At 32.9% G+C, this 18165-nt stretch overlaps 1 protein-coding gene across 7 annotated transcripts in view; it reads right to left on the bottom strand.

Moving 5' to 3' along the window:
- The window catches only part of LOC137655857 (sodium/potassium/calcium exchanger Nckx30C-like), a 705766-nt gene that overhangs the window by 126243 nt on the left and 561358 nt on the right, over window positions 1–18165 (bottom strand). For all 7 annotated transcript variants that reach the window (XM_068390052.1, XM_068390051.1, XM_068390050.1 and 4 more), the window contains one exon: window positions 11360–11489. In XM_068390052.1, the coding sequence (XP_068246153.1) occupies window positions 11360–11489 (130 nt within the window). The remainder of the gene's footprint in view (window positions 1–11359; window positions 11490–18165) is intronic.

The following is an 18165-nucleotide window of genomic DNA, read 5'->3' on the forward strand; positions in this document are numbered from 1 at the left end:
TCTCTTCTTATATAAGATTATAGTAACATTCCGCTGGGAAAGTATCAGATTAATTTCTCTCTCTCTCTCTCTCTCTCTCTCTCTCTCTCTCTCTCTCTCTCTCTCTCTCTCTCTCTCTCTCTCTCTCTCTCTCTTCTTATATGAGATTATAGCAACACGCCGCTTTGAAAGTACCATATTTATCTCTCTCTCTCTCTCTCTCTCTCTCTCTCTCTCTCTCTCCTCTCTCTCTCTCTCTCTCTCTCTCTCTCTTCTTATATAAGATATAGCAACGTGCCGCTGGGAAAATGTTACAGAAATTTTTCCCCATTTCATTTTTCCTTTACGGTCTATTAAATATCTTATTCCTGATCTACATATTAATCTTTGGCACTGTCTTTCAATTAGTTCGTTATGTATGGTGCATAACATTTTTCATAATTCTGACCATACTTTACATTCAGATCTTCCCGGACAGTTCCATCCTGTTCGTAATACTAGGCATGCAGTTAATTCTAATAGTCAGGCCTTCTCCATCATAAGGCTCAATATTACACAATATTCTAGAAGTTTTATTCCAGCTATGATCATGTTATGGAATGATCTTCCTAATCGAGTAGTTGAATCGGTAGAACTTCATAAGTTCAAACTTGCAGCAAATGTTTTTATGTTGAACAGGCTGATATAAGCCTTTTTATAGTTTATATATGAAATATCTGTTTTGATGGTTTTACCCTTTTTTAATATATTAATTTGATTGTTCCATATTTCTCATATCGTTTATTTATTTCCTTATTTTCGTTCCTCACTGAGCTATTTTTCCCTGTTGGAGCTCTTGGGCTCATAGCATGTTGCTTTTCCAACTAGGGTTGTGGCTTAGCCAATAATAATAATAATAATAATAATAATAATAGTAGTAGTAGTAGTAGTAGTAGTAGTAAGGAGGGTCACTAGATTGCTCGTCCTTTCGTCTACTCAGATTCCAGGACTGAGATTAGGTCAGTTACTAAACATGAGCGCGGTATGGCGTGCAGCTGAACACTATAATTGGGGAACGGCTGACACGCTATAACATTACACAGATGTCATTGCAATGTCAAGGGAAAAAGAAAAGAGATATCGTGGTTACGTAAAACACCAGCGGAGGTACTTCCTTCAAAGGAGTGATAGAGGATGTTCTTGTAGTTTTAGTGGGTTACTCTTCAGGTTTAGGTTAATATGAGTACTAATAAATAAAGAAGTGATATATATATATATATATATATATGTATATATATTTTGTGGGCCGGTGTTAATTCACTGGAACCTCAGTTTCCTTGATCCGAGTTCGAATCCTTGGCCGACCAGAAGCTATTATCATGAAAGTTAATTCCTCCTTGGGTCTCTGATATGGCTTATATGAATACACACACACACACACACACACACATATATATATATATATATGTGTATATATATATACATATATTTATATATATATATATATATATATTTATATATATACAGTATATGCACACACACATATATCATCATCATCACCCTCATCATCATCATCATCATCATCTCTTGTGCCTATTGACACATAGGGTCTGGGTTAGATTTCACCAGTCGTCTCTATCTTGAGCTTTTAATTCCATACTTCTCCACTCATCATCTTCCACTTCATGTTTCATAGTTCTCAGGTATGTAGACCTGGGTCTTCCAACTATCCTAGTGCCTTGTGGAGCTGAGTTAAATGTTTGGTGAACTAATCTCTCTTGGGAAGGGCGAAGAGCGTGCCCTAATCATCTCCTACCCCCCACCATGATCTTATTCACATACGGCACTCGAGTAATCTCTCTTATAGTTTGATATCTAATCCTTTCCCGCCATTTAATTGCCAATATTTTTCTGAGGGCTTTGTTCTTAAATCTACTAAATCTGTTGGAGATTGTTTCATTGTCATACCACGTCTCATGTCCAGTTACAGACCTCACTAAACTGATATTTAGCCTGGATTTATATGATTTGGTTTCCAAGTTTTACATAAACCAGCCATTGTCTGATTTTATGATATATATATATATATATATATACACATATATATACATATATGTATATATATGTATATATATATATATATATATATGTGTGTGTGTGTGTGTGTATTCGTGAGTGTGTTTATGTTACGAAACTTCAGTGACGTATTCAGTTTTGCGGAAGCTCTGCCCTTGATTAAATAACTCCTAATTTCAGCTAAGTAGGAATTTCCACGGCGTATCTTGATATTTTGCTACTAATGCCGAAACCTGCTTAACCTAATACTATTCTTATTAAGTTCACACTGATGTCTTTCGTTTTTCCAACAAAGATTTCTGCTAAAATGTCAAATTCTTTACCAATACTGAGTATGGTAAAGCGATGCTAAAATCTTACCGAAAATATGCTTGTGCGATTTATGGCCTTTAATTTGTCGAATTTGAGACGAATATCAAAAATAAATTCAACACCAGATTGTAACTGGTTAAACAGACCACATTATTTTAATTATAACCACTCTCAATTGATAATAGAACTGTATAGATAAAACGTTTACTTTACACGTTTGGAAATCTATCTCATGTCTGATATAAGGCAAAGTTTAAAAACTATTCCTTACACTCCAAAATCAGACTTTCATTCTCTAGTCTTGGGTAGTACTATAGCCTCTGTTCCATGGCCTTCTACTGTCTTGGGTTAGAGTTCTCTTGCTTGAGGGTACACTCGGGCACACTATTCTATCTTATTTCTCTTCCTCTTTATTAAAGTTTTATTTTTTCATTAATGAAAGATATAATTTAATGTTGTTATTTTTCTTAAAATATTTTATTTTAATCGCTCATTATTTTACATAGTTTATTTATTTCTTTGTTACCTTTCCTCACTGGGCTATTTTATCTTGTTGGAGCCCTTGGGCTTATAGCATCTTGTTTTTCCAACTAGGGTTGTAGCTTAGCTTGTAGTAGTAGTAGTAATAATAATGATAATAATAATAATAATAATAATGATAATAATAATAATAATAATAATAATAATAATGAAGGTGATGATAATAATAATAGTAATAATAATAATAATAATAATAATAATAATAATAATAATAATAATAATGATTTAGGAAACAATCTTCATGATTCACTATAAGGAGCCTTCACTATATTTGATTCTGAATATAATATTTCACAAGGCTTGATGTTACCAACAAAGAGAGTGGGTAATTTGATATCATATCTTACTACAAGATTCTCTTGGTATACATAAAACATAGAATGCCATAGCCTCTGTACCTACTGTCTTGGGTTAGGCTTCTCTTACTTGAAGGTACACTCGGGCACACTATTCTATCTAATTTCTCTTCCTCTTGTTTTGTTAAAGTTTTTGTAGTTTATATAGGAAATATATATTTTAATGTTGTTACTCCTTAAAATATTTTATTTTTCCTTTTTCCTTTCCTCACTCAGCTATTTTCCCTGTTGGGGCCCCTGGCTTATAGCATCCTGCTTTTCCAGCTAGGTTTGTAGTTTGGCAAGTAATAATAATAATAATAATAATAATAATAATAATAATAATAATAATAATAATAATAATAATGTTTCAATGAACCTCGTCTTTATCCGTGACGTCTCCAGTTTCAAATCTTTGCATCACATTATTTTAATAATAATAATAATAATAATAATAATAATAATAATAATAATGATAATAATAATAATAATAATAATAATGATAATAAGAATATTAATAATTTTAATAATGATAATAATAGTAATAATTTTCATTATTCTAATATGTACTTTTTTTCGATACTGAATACATTGGCATTGTGGATGCTTTATTTCGTAATGAAATAAGGATATAGGAAGAGAAGTTTCCACTTTTGACATGATTTATATTTAAACAAGGAACTGATGTTATCAAATTTTGCGTCTTGTGCTTCTTTTGAAGTCTAAGATCTACAATTTAGTCATCTGCTTTCTGGGCGTTGGAACTTTTAAGAGAAAATTAATCTGGCCTTTTTCTTATAGACTTTTGTTCAATTACTACAAGCAAACATTAGTTCTCAACTGCCTTTTATGCTGTATGTTTATTGATTTTTTTGAAATATCTAGTTTCTCTTCCTCTTGTTTTGTTCAAGTTTTTATGGTTTATATAGGAAATATTTATTTTAATGTTGTTACTATTCTTAAAATAATTTATTTTTCCTTATTTCCTTTCCTCACTGGGCTATTTTCCCTGTTGGAGCCCCTGGGCTTATAGCATTCTGCTTTTCCAACTAGGGTTGTAGCTTAGCATTTAATAATAATGATAATAATAATGATAATAATAATAATAATAATAATAATAATAATAATAATAATAATAATAATAATTCGATTAATTCATTCCGTATCATTCACATATCTTCTATCCATAACATTGGTACCTTTCATACAACCTTTGTGAAATTATTTGGAGTCATTGGCTTTGTTCATCTTCCATATATGGAAATGCCTCGATTTATAAAAATAACACCCATGACACTCCGCTAACCTCACTCTTTCAGACATTAAATTCCCTGATTGTTCATTAGTTCGTTGGGTGCGAACGCAAAAACGTCTTCTCAGCGAAAATTCCGGAAAACTGGTCCTATGTTATTCCAGGCTCATGAAACTTTCCGCAATTTAGTGAAATTTTGAAAGTATTTTTTGTTTCAGAAAAAAAAGTTTTGCTGTATATTAATTGTCTTTCCTTTTTAAAGCGAAATATTTGATCAAGTAAAAAAAAATGAGAAAATGGGAAACTTCATTGTTAGTTTTACCGTTTCTATGTTTTGATGAGACGTGTGATTGGCCAATGAAAACGACATAGGCCTACCTCTTTTTAGACTACAAGTCCTAAGGTTTTGAAGACATACGCTTGGCCAATGAAAACGACATTGGCCTACGCCCTTTTTGGGAATACAAGTCTCAAGTCTTTGAGGAGACATAAATTGAAAATTACAATATGAAAAAGGGATTTTGGAATTATTTCATGCTGACAGATATTTGTCTCGATTCACTCGTTTTTCAACATTGTTTCGTGGCCTCATACCCCGGCATTTGGTCCATAGGGAAACATGGTAACCTTCTTGTTCAATTGATCAGAGAATCTGATAAAAAGTGCAACAGAAAATTAGGAAGTGAGGAACAAGAAACGTTGGGGAAGTTACGACTTTTACTGTAAAATTTGTAGGCGGTGATAACAATCGTGCTTCAACTTCAATATCATCCTTATCATCTCCTCCCACGCCTATTAACGTAAAGGGCCTCAGTTAGATTTCACCAGTGCTAGGCGGTATATCCCAGCAATCCATGTTTGCCAACGGTTATATAAGCAGATGAGCAACTCTGGGTGTGGAGGATATTCCCCCATAAAGTTCGATGAAATCACTGGTAGCATGGTGACGGATTGGGTTTAAGGGAATAGACAAGGTGTCTTTCCGGCTTCTACTCCTGATGCCTGTCGGATGATCTTACTGGAATCAGTATGGACCGGCACGGGTCACTTGCCTTAGTTAGATAGGCACTGCGCATCACAAGGAACTGGCCATCCTTTGATGAATCTAGCCAATGAATCCTCTATGGATTTAGTCAGTCTATGGAAAGCTTCGACTTACATTAGAGTATAATCTATTTAAGAATACAACGACGTTATTTTGAGGATATTCGCATGCGGCCAAACGCATAGATACGCACAAACATATAAACACGCATACTCTCTCTCTCTCTCTCTCTCTCTCTCTCTCTCTCTCTCTCTCTCTCTCTCTCTCTCTCTCTCTCTCATACACACACACATATATATATATATAGATTATATATATATATATATATATATATATATATATATATATATACTGTATAGTTAAACACATATAAAATGTATAATTTATATGAATATATATATATATATATATATATATATTATATATATATATATATATATATATATATATATATATATATATATACTGTATAATTAAACACATATAAAATGTATAATTTATATGTATACATATATATATATATGTATATTATATATATATATATATATATATATATATATATATATATATACACTGTATAGTTAAACACATATAAAATGTATAATTTATAGGTATATATATATATATATATATATATGTATATATATATATGTATGTATGTATATGTGTGCGTGATTGTGTTTTTGTACATGTGCGTATGTGTACACTAGGTATATAAGCAACGTTAATAAATACTCTGCATCAAAAAGACACATGATCTCGTAAATCAAATTTACATTATTCAATCTGGCGCACTTGTTTCTATTTTCCCGTGACTCGCTTTCGAAAGCAGCTTAAGCCTTCTGCTATTCAATATTCAATAAATGCAAACAGAAATCTAGAATAATGGAAAAAACAAAATGATTATGTGTCCGTGCGATTGCATGTCGTTATTTTTCAAAGAAACTATACCAATAAAATAGTTTTTTTTTTATTTCGTATAATAAGTTTGTATCTATAAAATATTTTTATTTCTAACTTTTTACAAATTTATAGTTGGATGTGAACTTATTTTGGATGCGAACTGTGATTTTGGATACGGACCTTTATTTTGAATATGAACCATTATTTTGGATGTGAACCGTGATTTTGGTTGTGAATCATTATTTTGGATACGAACTGTTATTTTGGATATGGACTGTTATTTTGAGTGCAAATTATTATTTTAGATGAGAACAGTTATTTTGGATTCGAACCGTCATTTTGGAGACGAACTGTTATTTTGAATGGGAATTGTTATTTTGGATGCGAACCGTGAGTTTGGATGTGAATCATTATTTTGGATACGAACTGTTATTTTGGATATGGACTGCTATTTTGAGTGAAAATTATTATTTTAGATGAGAACAGTTATTTTGGATCCGAACTGTTATTTTGGATGCGAACTGTTATTTTGGATGCGAACTGTTATTTTGAATGCGAACTGTTATTTTGGATCCGAACTGTTATTTTGGATATGGCACATTATTTTATTCAGGCTCAAAAGCTTTGGTTAGTCGATAGGAGTAGTTGCCTATAAATTGGAAATTTTATCCTTTAAGATTTTTTTATACTCTCATATATAAGGAATAAAACGATATCAGGATAATAAAACTGATGTAATGTCAAAGGCATATATACCGGGTTTTCTTTATATGAGGAAACTATAGCTTAGCTGAATGAATGTTGGTTCATATGTCAACCTAACACTTTGGTATTATTATTTTTGGAGTTTAATTATCGGAGGACTGGAATTTTGTAATATAAATCATGAGAGAGTCTTCTTACTTATTAAATGTATAATGTTGGTGTTGAGTTAAATTTACACCGCGTCAGCTATAAAAAAAACTTGTGTACACGACCCGTAAGAAATGTTGGCTAATTATTTGCATAGATATGCACACACATGCATCACCCTCTCACCAAGGTGTATCTACTCCCTCTTCCCTCTACCTGAGAGCGAGCAGTTATACGTTTGGCAATGCCACTGAGTCTGACCGGAAATATATATATATATATATATATATATATATATATATATATATATATATGTATATATATATATGTGTGTGTGTGTGTGTGTATGTGTATATATATATATATTTATATATATATATTTATATGTAAATATATATGTATATATATATATATATATATATATATATATATATATATATATATATATATATATATATATATATTTATATCCAATCACTTGTTCGTTATTATATTGGGGAAATGATTTTATGAACGCGGAAAATTAAACAGAATTTGTTTAAATGAATGGATTGAAAAATACCAAAATAGTTAAGAAAAGCTGTCGTAGTTCCGAACATTTCGAAATTGTGAATAGTTTATCGAAGCATTTTCAAAGGATTTGGGAAAACGAAGAAATGTTAGAAAAACGCAGCAGCTTTTCAAAGGTGCCTTGTGTCAGTTCCAGTTTCATCAGAATATATGCTCACCAGAAGGTCAGCTGGGCAAGGTTAACCCCCCATTGTGGTACCCAACCACAACAGTGGCCTTCCCATATAAATGATAGGCGAACATATTACTACTCCACTATATAAAGCTGGAAGGTTTGAAAAAGGGGGAAACTATGAACAAATGACCAGCATTAGGCCTAGTCAGCCTTAAGGTTTAGAGTTTGACAAAAAAAAAAAAAAAAAGATGATGGCACAGCTCGCTCTGAGGAAGTATCCTACACCCTGTTACACCCTTACTGAGCTGGACAGGTGGATATTCCCGTGAAATTGTTTAGGAGAATATTGAAGCATGGTGGCAAAGCATTCAATGTTGAAGAAGTGTTGGAAATATTCAGGATATTTGGAGAAAAATATTTTCTAGAGCTCTTAGATGACTGATATACTGCATGTAGTAATAGTTTGGCCAGGGCACCAGCCGCCAGTTGAGATACTACTGCTAGAGAGTTATGGGGTCCTTTGACTGGCCAGACAATACTACATTGGACCCTTCAGTCTGGTTACGGTTCTTTCCCTTTGCCTACACACTCGCCGAATAGTCTGGCCTATTCTTTACAGATTCTTCTCTGTCCTCATACACCTGACAACACTGAGATTACAAAACAATTCTTCTTCACCCAATGGATTAACTACTGCAATGTAATTGTTCAGTGGCTACTTTCCTCTTCGTAAGGGTAGAAGAGACTCTTTAGCTGTGGTAAGCAGCTCTTCTAGGAGAAGGACACTCCAAAATCAAACCATTGTTCTCTAGTCTTGGGTAGTGTCATAGCCTCTGTACCATGGTCTTCCACTGTCTTAGGTTAGAGTTCTCTTGCTTGAGGGTACACTTTTGCACACTGTTCTATCTAGTTTCTCTTCCTCTTGTTTTGTTAAAGTTTTTATAGTTTATACAGGAAATATTTATTTCAATGTTGTTACTATTATTTTATTTTTCCTTGTTTCCTTTCTTCACTGGGCTATTTTCCCTGTTGGGGCCTCTTAGCTTATAGCATCCTGCTTTTCCAACTAGGGTTGTAGCTTAGCATTTAATAATAATGATAATAATAATAATAATAATAATAATAATAATAATAATAATAATGTGTTTCATACACTGTGATGCTATTGCTTATTCATATCTCTCGCTCTCTCACGAACTGATACTAGAAAAATCTATTTAAGCTTTCCATTGCATATTTCAGATTGTTTGATTTTTTTTATGACGTTGTTGCTTCCAATTGCTTGTATTTAAGCTCGTCATTATTTGAATCATCTTTACTCGTTTTCACATCGCCTTTCTCTTAGTATCTATCAGCCACCTCGTAGACTGAGATTCAAAGGGTTACTGATCATTTGGAAGCGTTGAAGGATTTCAAATTGGCTGGTATTGGGTTTAGGGGCTTAAGATCAATTGTAAGAATGTAACTTTGTTGATGTATTATAAAACGAGTACTTGAAAAAAGAATAAGTTGTGTAATAACTTTAATTGCTAATACCTTCCCTTCGTAGGTGCTATATTATTGAATTTATCACAGTTTTTACTTTATAAATGATCCCTGAAATTTACAAGAATTTGTACCAATATTGCTACTATAATCTATTTTATTTTTGGCCAAAAATACCCCAGCCCAATTTTCTTTCTTGGTCGGTATAAATAAACTCGATTATAAAGTAGAATATTTAATTTTGGGAAATAAATGTTTCAGCCCAATTTTCTTTCATGATCGTTTTGAATAAACCCAGTTATAAAGTAGAAAGACGAATAATGAAATTTGCGGGTATCTGAAAATTTACGAATAAATCTCTCCTAGTATAAATAACCAATATTCATCAATTTGTATGTATTTGTATATCAGTAATCCCTCTAGACTTTTATGTGTATGTATATGTTCATTGATATTCTTCTACTGTATTTTCATATACTTGCATGCTCTTATCTTCATGTACACATATAAGTTGAAGTTTCTACACATTTTCTAATCCTTCCTTCGACAGAGAAAGAAATAAACATAAATACTATTCCTTCTTAAAGTTGGCTGCTCACTGCTCTACTGACATAATGGAATACACAGAAAAAAAAGAGAAATAAAAAAAGAATATAAAGGATCAAAAGCACACAAGGGAGAGGCAAGAGCACTTACCACAATTAATCCTCCTTGTGGCATAAGATGGATGCTGGGGCTAGTTTCTCTCTTCAAGAAAGTCGAGCATATGTTTAGGCCATTAACGATAATCATGAAACCAAAGAGGGGGAGGGGGAGGGAGGGGGGTGTGGTTGGTGAATGGAGGTGTGGAATGGGAGGGGGTTGGGTTTGTTAGGTTCTAAATGATAATGGAAAAATAATTTTGAATTATAGAACAAAACATGCAGTTATAACATTACCCTTTAAGACGTAGGATATGCGTAACTGAGCTCTTGGAGTCGGATATTTTGATAGAAATACGAAAATATAAAAGGACAAATAAATAACTTTGGGAATGCTAATAATGTAAGGAAAGAGGATGAGACAACGAAGCCAAGTAAAGGTGGGCCGTTCTAGCGAATCCTGCCATTTCCAAGAGTAAATAAATGCCATATGCTGAACTAGAAATTACAAAAATATCGTTCGTTTTAAAAGGTTTACATTTGCATCCATCGATGTCGTTAACAGAAGATCTTTAATGACTAAAAGAAATCAGCAGCTGAAATCTCTCATTCCAGTTTTCTTTTCCCCATAGTTGCCGTTGGCTGATATGAAAAACTCGTTGGATAATAATTCTTGGAAAAATTAACCGCTTATGGACAATCGATCCCAATGAAAAAGTATTTGAATTATATTTTCAACTACAGGTTCAGGGGAAATCACTGAGACCAAAAAAGTAAACAAGTAAACAACCAACGAACCAAATAAACAACAATAACACGAATGTAGGGTTGAATTAAGGAGATTAAGTAGATCGTACTTAAAGAAACAAGCCCAAATGACGAAATACCTTTGCTATTTCAATACCGTTGTCGTCAGCCCCGAAGGAAACGGGGCTCTCCAATCATACCTCTTTCTGTTGAAACATCACATTAGTTGCAGCAGTAGCGTCAGGCTCTTTGATGGTGGTTCTTAAGGAGAAGCAGGAGGTGCAGGCAGAAGAGGTGTGTGTGCGTGGAAGGTGAGGGGGTAGAAGGGTAGAGACAGGAAGAAAGCAATAACTCAGAGGAAGGATAAAAGGAAGGAGAAGGGAGAAGACACAGGAGAATTTCGGGGATCATAAAGAATCCGAAGGGGTTATGAAGATGGGGAAATGAGAGAGGTAAGGAGGAGGAGGAGGAGGAGGAGGAGGAGGAGGAGGAGGAGGAGGAGGAGGAGGAGGAGGCATCTGTACCTACCGTCGTGTAGTGGATCGATAGTATGGATCATGAGCTGTAGGAGGCCATGTCTGAACTTGGTGCCGGAGTGAAGAACAGGGGCCGAAGCTCGTCTCTCTCCTCCCGCCGCAGGCTGAGGCCCCGCCGCATGCTGTAGGACGAAAGACACTTAGGTTAGCTTCACAGGATGTTAAAAAAAAAAAAATAATGCTAAAAAAGTTAATTTGTATACCTGAATTGTACTATTACTAAGTCACTTAATTGCAGTATTGTAGTTCTCTTGATAATGTCCTCCAGTCATTTTGTATTTTACCATTGTATGAAGGAAAGGAAGAATGCCTATATGAATGTTCTATTGTCTGAATGACAATACGAAAATATTAAAAAAAAAAAAATACATCGTCTATGTTTGTAAAAATTAAGTAGTTTTTATTCATCTCTTATTTAGAAACTTGACTTTCCAAAAATACTTAATTTTCCAAAAGGAAATACTCTACCTCGATAGAGCCACATTTTAATTAATAAAAACTGAATCCAAGGTTACAGCGCTGACTGTACCCTACTGTGACCTAATTATTTAGAAACTGGATTTTCCATACAACTTAATTTTCGAAAAGGGAATACTCTAACACGATATAGCCATATTTTAATTAATACAAATTGAATCCAAGGTTACAGCGTTGACTGTACCCTACAGTGACCTAATTACAGGAGTGTTCAACCTGCCAGCGAGCTACATCTGGTTAGAAACACTCTCCAGAGCACATCGATTACTTCTAAATGTCAAGGCCCTTGAAAGACCTCCTCCTATTAGTCTTTGTTTTCTTAGGCTGGTCTTCCTCGTGACTCAGGCACTCTCTTTCTTTCCTTACGCAATGGGTTTCATCAATATTTTTTTTTTTTTTGTAAGGAAATTAATGACTAATTGTGTATTAATAAATTCCAATGGGTCCATCTTTCGTTACGCAATGGCTTTCATCAACTTTTTTTTCTTCATTTTTTTTCTTTTTTTTCTTTTTAAGGAAATCGATGACCAATTGTGTATTAATGAATTCTAATGGAGTGAAAAATGCCTATAATATTCTTGTGGAAGCTTTTGTGTGTATTATTTGGAGTTTATGGTCGAGGGGGGGAGGGGGTGTCTTTGAGCGTTAAATTATTTTTTTTATATATATATGATACATATATCTTAGCATCTCACTAGTCCATATCTGGACCTAAAATAAAAAAAAATAATGATTATAAATTTACAAAAATGAAAACTATAAACTTTTTTTTTTTTATAATATTTATATCTTAGCATCTCACTAGTCCATATCTTGACTTAAGACATAAAGAAAATAATGATTATAAATTTACATAAATGAAAAATAAAAACGATTTAATGTTTGACAATTGAATATCAAGATGATGTTTTCCATATTTTCAGTTCCAGAAAATTAATTATGATGAGAAATTCTTCTTCCAGAGAAAGACGCGAGTTGAATCTTGAAGATGAACTCCAGCAATCATAGGTTGAATATAGTTAATTTATGTTTCGGAACTTTCAGCGCTTGTAATTTTTGATCTTCCATATTTTGAAAATTTAAAACTTTATAGATGATTATAAATCATCATAAATTTACAATAATAAAAAAATAAAATAAAAGAGATCTAATGTCTAACAATTGAATTTCAAGAGGCGACTTTCAACACTTGTAATTTTTAATCTTCCATATTTTGAAAATTTGAAACTTTATAAGTGATTATAAATCATCATAAATTTACATTAAAAAAAAGAGATCTAATGTCTATCAATTGAATTTCAAGAGGCAACTTTCAACACTTGTAATTAGTAATCTTTCCTATTTCGAAAATTAAAAACTTTGTAAATGATTGTAAATCATTGTAATTTTACATTAATAAAGAATGAAAGAGATCTAATGTCTATCAGTTGAATATCAAGATGAAATTTTCAACACTTGTTATTTTTAATCTTTCGTATTTTGAAAATTAAAAACTTTATAAATGATTGTAAATCATTATAATTTTATATTAATAAAAAATGAAAGAGCTCTAATGTCTAACAATTGACTATCATGATGAAATTTTCCGTATTTTCACTTCCAGAAAATTTATTATGAGATATACGTGAGATGTGACTTAAAGCTTTCTCCAAGAACCATCACTTAAATGTTAACTATTTACAGCACTCACAATTTTTAACCTTTCCTATTTTGAAAATGGAAAATTGGGATTAAGTCCTTCGCAGAACATAAATTATTTGCCAAAATGGGATATATTTCATGACGTAATAGTAACTCCGTGGCATAGGTAAGGGGATGGGGGCGGAGGGGGACTATTTTGAAAATTGCCCCCCACCCCCTGCCGGGGGCTTCCAAGAGATGGGACCCTCCAAAAAATAAAATAAAAGTATGCATTTAGAATTATTATTTTATTTTCAAAGTATTTATAAAACGAAACTAAAAAGCATCTTGAAAAGTTTAAAACTTCATCAAAAAAGGGATATATTATTTTTTTTCATTAGTGTCCCCTCCCGCCCCATAATCGAACTTCGTCGCCTCTTACTATATAAGTCCCACGGGCACCCAAATATTTATCTACCTCCATGGAAATAATTTCTAAAACATCGCTGAGATTAAATATAGTTTCACTGATATCTTGAAGTAAAGACTTTTATTTTCTGACTATAGTTGTGATATAACTATGAGTCTATAAATATGGAGATTTGAGTGAATTGAGTTACAAATTCGACATTGACACTGCCGTTTAATGATATATTAAATTACAATGCAGAGTTAGTTAGAATCCCAAACATCGCTCTTTGAACTTTCAATCATTGAGAGAGAGAGAGAGAGAGAGAGAGAGAGAGAGAGAGAGAGAGAGAGAGAGAGAGAGAGAGAGAGAGAGAGCACCTAACATATCCCTCCCAAATTAATAAAAACAAAACAATCCTATTCATGCTTTTGGAAGTTATAAATTACAAGGCGTGTATGTTCCCAATATTTATACGGAGTATAAATTGGTTCAATAGCAATGCATCGCACCACTCCCAAACTAATACTCAACAAATACACCCATGGATGTCTCCTATCTCCTCCCATCCTAATCCTCTTATCCTTGCCTCACCAGGACAGTAAGGATGCGTTAATAATAAGAACTCTTACCGCCCCAAAGGCAACAACAACCCAAGGGGAAGGTGGAGAGTTTAGACCTTGTAAATGCTGCTGGAGCGGTGTCCTGGAAGAGGCTTTGGGTAGGATAGACATCAGAAAGTTCTTGCAAGGTGGAGATGGGTAGCATTGTACTTAGAGGGCTCGATGCCCGTCTAAAGATCCTGTCGTGTACATGTAGGATGCGGTAATATTGAAGAAACCACTGGAGATTTAATACACACACATATATATATACATATATTTATATGTGTGTGTGTATGTGTGTGTGTGAGTGTGCATATACGTATATCAACATCATCATCAGCCATTGCTAGTTCACTGCAGGGAAGCAAAGACTTTACTCTTAGTCATGTCCTTCCACACCCATCTCTTTATGGTCTTTCTATGCCAATTTATACCCTCAAATTTTCCTAGCTCGTCAATCCACCGTCTTCTCTTCCTTCCCCTATATATATATATATATATATATATATATATATATAGATAGATAGATAGATAGATAGTAGATAGATAGATAGATAGATAGACAGATAGATAGATAGATAGATAGATAAGTAGCTAGATAGATATATCTACAGACAGATGACGAAAGAAATCGAGATCCCCAAAGTAGGACCTGTTTTTCTCAGGTTCGGTATATGTCGGCTTCATGAATCGCTTTCAGCTGCCACCTAAGAGATTTTCCCCGCTGTGGGATACGTTTTAGCTTTTACTGCGCTTTAGAAAGTAAAGAAATTATGAGTGGGGCTGTTAGATGTTTCTCTAAACCCTCCTAATGATACCCTTTTCAAAGGTTGTAGAGATTAATTGCGAACCTATATATATATATATATATATATATATATATATATATATATATATATATATATATATATATGTGTGTGTGTGTGTGTGTGCATATATTATATGTACGTATGTATATATATATATATATTTATATATGTATATGTATATATATATATATATATATATATATATATATATACCTGTATATTTAAGTTTGTGTGTATGAGTTTCTAGCCAAATTGTGCAATGGGGATATTTGAAAATGTAAATGTTCTGAAAGTGTTCAAGGGTTTTATTTACAGTAAGTTCGACACCTGCCAAAAACACGGTTATCTCCTGTTTTGCAGAGATAATTATAAGTTTATGAGTCTTTAATTGTCTTTCTCATATATATATATATATATATATATATATATATATATAGAGAGAGAGAGAGAGAGAGAGAGAGAGAGAGAGAGAGAGAGAGAGAGAGAGAGAGAGAGAGAGAGAGAGAGAGAGAGAGAGGTAATTTTGGGTGGTTAAAAGAATATAATTTTCATAATTTACTAACTTTTCATAATGGAATGAGTGAATCATGGTTTCATAGCCATTAGCATTGAGTAGGACGATTCCCTTTCCTGACCCAGTTTTTACTGATGTCTCATAAACATCTCTCGATTTCAGAATGTTAATTTGCTAAGGTAAATTATTATTGAATCAGTAGAACTTCTAAAGTTCAAAATTCCAACAAATGTTTTTAAGTTGAACAGGCTGGCATAAGTCTTTTTATAGCTGTGAATTATCTGTTTTAATGTTGCTAATGTTTTTTTAAAATATTTTATTTTAATTTTTCATTACTTCGTATATCGTTTACTTATTTGCTGTTTCCTTTCCTCACTGGGCTATTTTCCCCTGTTGGAGCCCTTGGTCTTACAGCATCTTGCTTTTCCAACTAGGGTTGTAGCTTGGCTAGTAATAATAATAATAATAATAATGATAATAATAATAATAATAATAATGATAATAATAATAATAATAAATTGACCATTCGTCCTACGAAAGCTTTTTGGCCCTAAAGCGGAGTAATTCATATTTTTCATCTAGGCTTTTCTTTTATTATATCAAAACCCCAAAGCTTTTGATGTAGCTGAGCAGAGAATTGTTGACACTAATCAGTCGTTGTAGTTCTAATAACTTTGCAGCTTGACATGATTCAACTTTCAGTTCCAGGACTTCTCAACTCATTAACCAGTTTCGAGCTTTGGCACAAACGCTGACAAACTTAGGAGAAATCAGATGAATATCTCCCTTTCCTGGCAAGTCTTTAGTTGAAAAAGAGAGGATCAATGCATTTGGTGCTTGATTGGGCTTGGAACCGTTGGGAATATATTTTTTATTCTTTGAAGTTTACGCAAGTTACAATATCATTCTCATCCCGTATTTGAATGGGAACGCAAGAAACCTATAATCCAACTCAGCTTTTGGTCCTTAAGCTGATTAAAATCTAGTCATTATAACTTAATTTCTCTTCTCAGGGTTTGATTTTACGATTGATGAACTTGCTGTTCCAACTCAGCGTAAGAGAAATGAAGTTTCAGTGTCAGGTGTCCTGTATTTGTTTGTGAATAACTGGATGCTCTTCTTCTTCTTCTTCTTCTTCTTCTTCTTCTTCTTCTTCTTCTTCTTCTTCTTCTTCTTCTTCTTCTTCTTCTTCTTCTTCTTCTTCATTTCTGTGTGGGGTCGCTGAATCTAGTCAGAATTCTACATCTTCCTCTGCCCTGTACATCTTGTTCTCTTAGACCCTTTTCCTTAATGCCATTCAATAATTTATCTCTCCACCTGAACTTTGGCCATCCCCTCCTTCTACTGACCTCCACCTCCATGTTCATACCCCTTTCACATCCACGTTCATCTTCTTTACTCATGACATGACCAAACCATTTCAGTCTTCTTTCCTGAGCTTTCTTTGAAACCTCCAATACTTTGACTGTCCCCTTATACATGTATACCAAATCCATGATTCGGTATTATTGAGTAGAGCTATGGCTCCTTGCATCTTCTAAATGTACGAAATAATAGTCAAATGTTATATTCTTATTATCAATTGAAAATACAGAGCATTGTCAACTTTGTCAGCCATAGTTGGATATTGGTTTTTAGTTTATTTTCGATAACCATCCAGCTATATCAATGAATTAAAACCGCTATAAAGAATTGAATAAAACCTTTAACAAATCCCTAAATTATTCAGTGACAGATTGAGTTATTTCACAACGGAATTGTCTCGATCTCAGTTATAACGTCAAATGGTCTTCCACTGTCTTGGGTTAGAGTTCTCTTGCTTGAGGGTACACTCGGGCACACGATTCTATCTAATTTTCTGCTTCTTGTTTAGTTAAAGTTTTTATAGTTTGTATAGGAAATATTTATTTTAATGTTGTTACTGTTCTTAAAAGATTTTATTTTTTCTTGTTTCCTTTCCTCACTGGGCTATTTTCCCTGTTGGGTCCCTTGGGCTTATAGCATCCTGCTTTTCCAACTAGGGTTATAGCTTAGCAAGTAATAATGATAGAAATAATAATAATAATAATAATAATAATAATAATAATGATAATGATAATAATAATAATAATAATAATAATAATAATAATAATAATAATAATAATAATAATAATAATAAATGATGTTGCTTGGTGCTACTAAGCTTTAAGAAAAATATATGAAAGAATATCTTCGAGTGCTTCTAGATTCAAACATGAAAAAAATTACAATTTATACCATTCGTATAATAACTCTACTTTCGATGACATCAAACAATGTCATCAACAAATTAATTTTAGATTAAAAAATTGGCTTTCAATTTTCACTATAGTTGTATAACTGTTT

The sequence above is a fragment of the Palaemon carinicauda genome, chromosome 16 (assembly GCF_036898095.1).
Source record: "Palaemon carinicauda isolate YSFRI2023 chromosome 16, ASM3689809v2, whole genome shotgun sequence".
Taxonomy (NCBI): domain Eukaryota; kingdom Metazoa; phylum Arthropoda; class Malacostraca; order Decapoda; family Palaemonidae; genus Palaemon; species Palaemon carinicauda.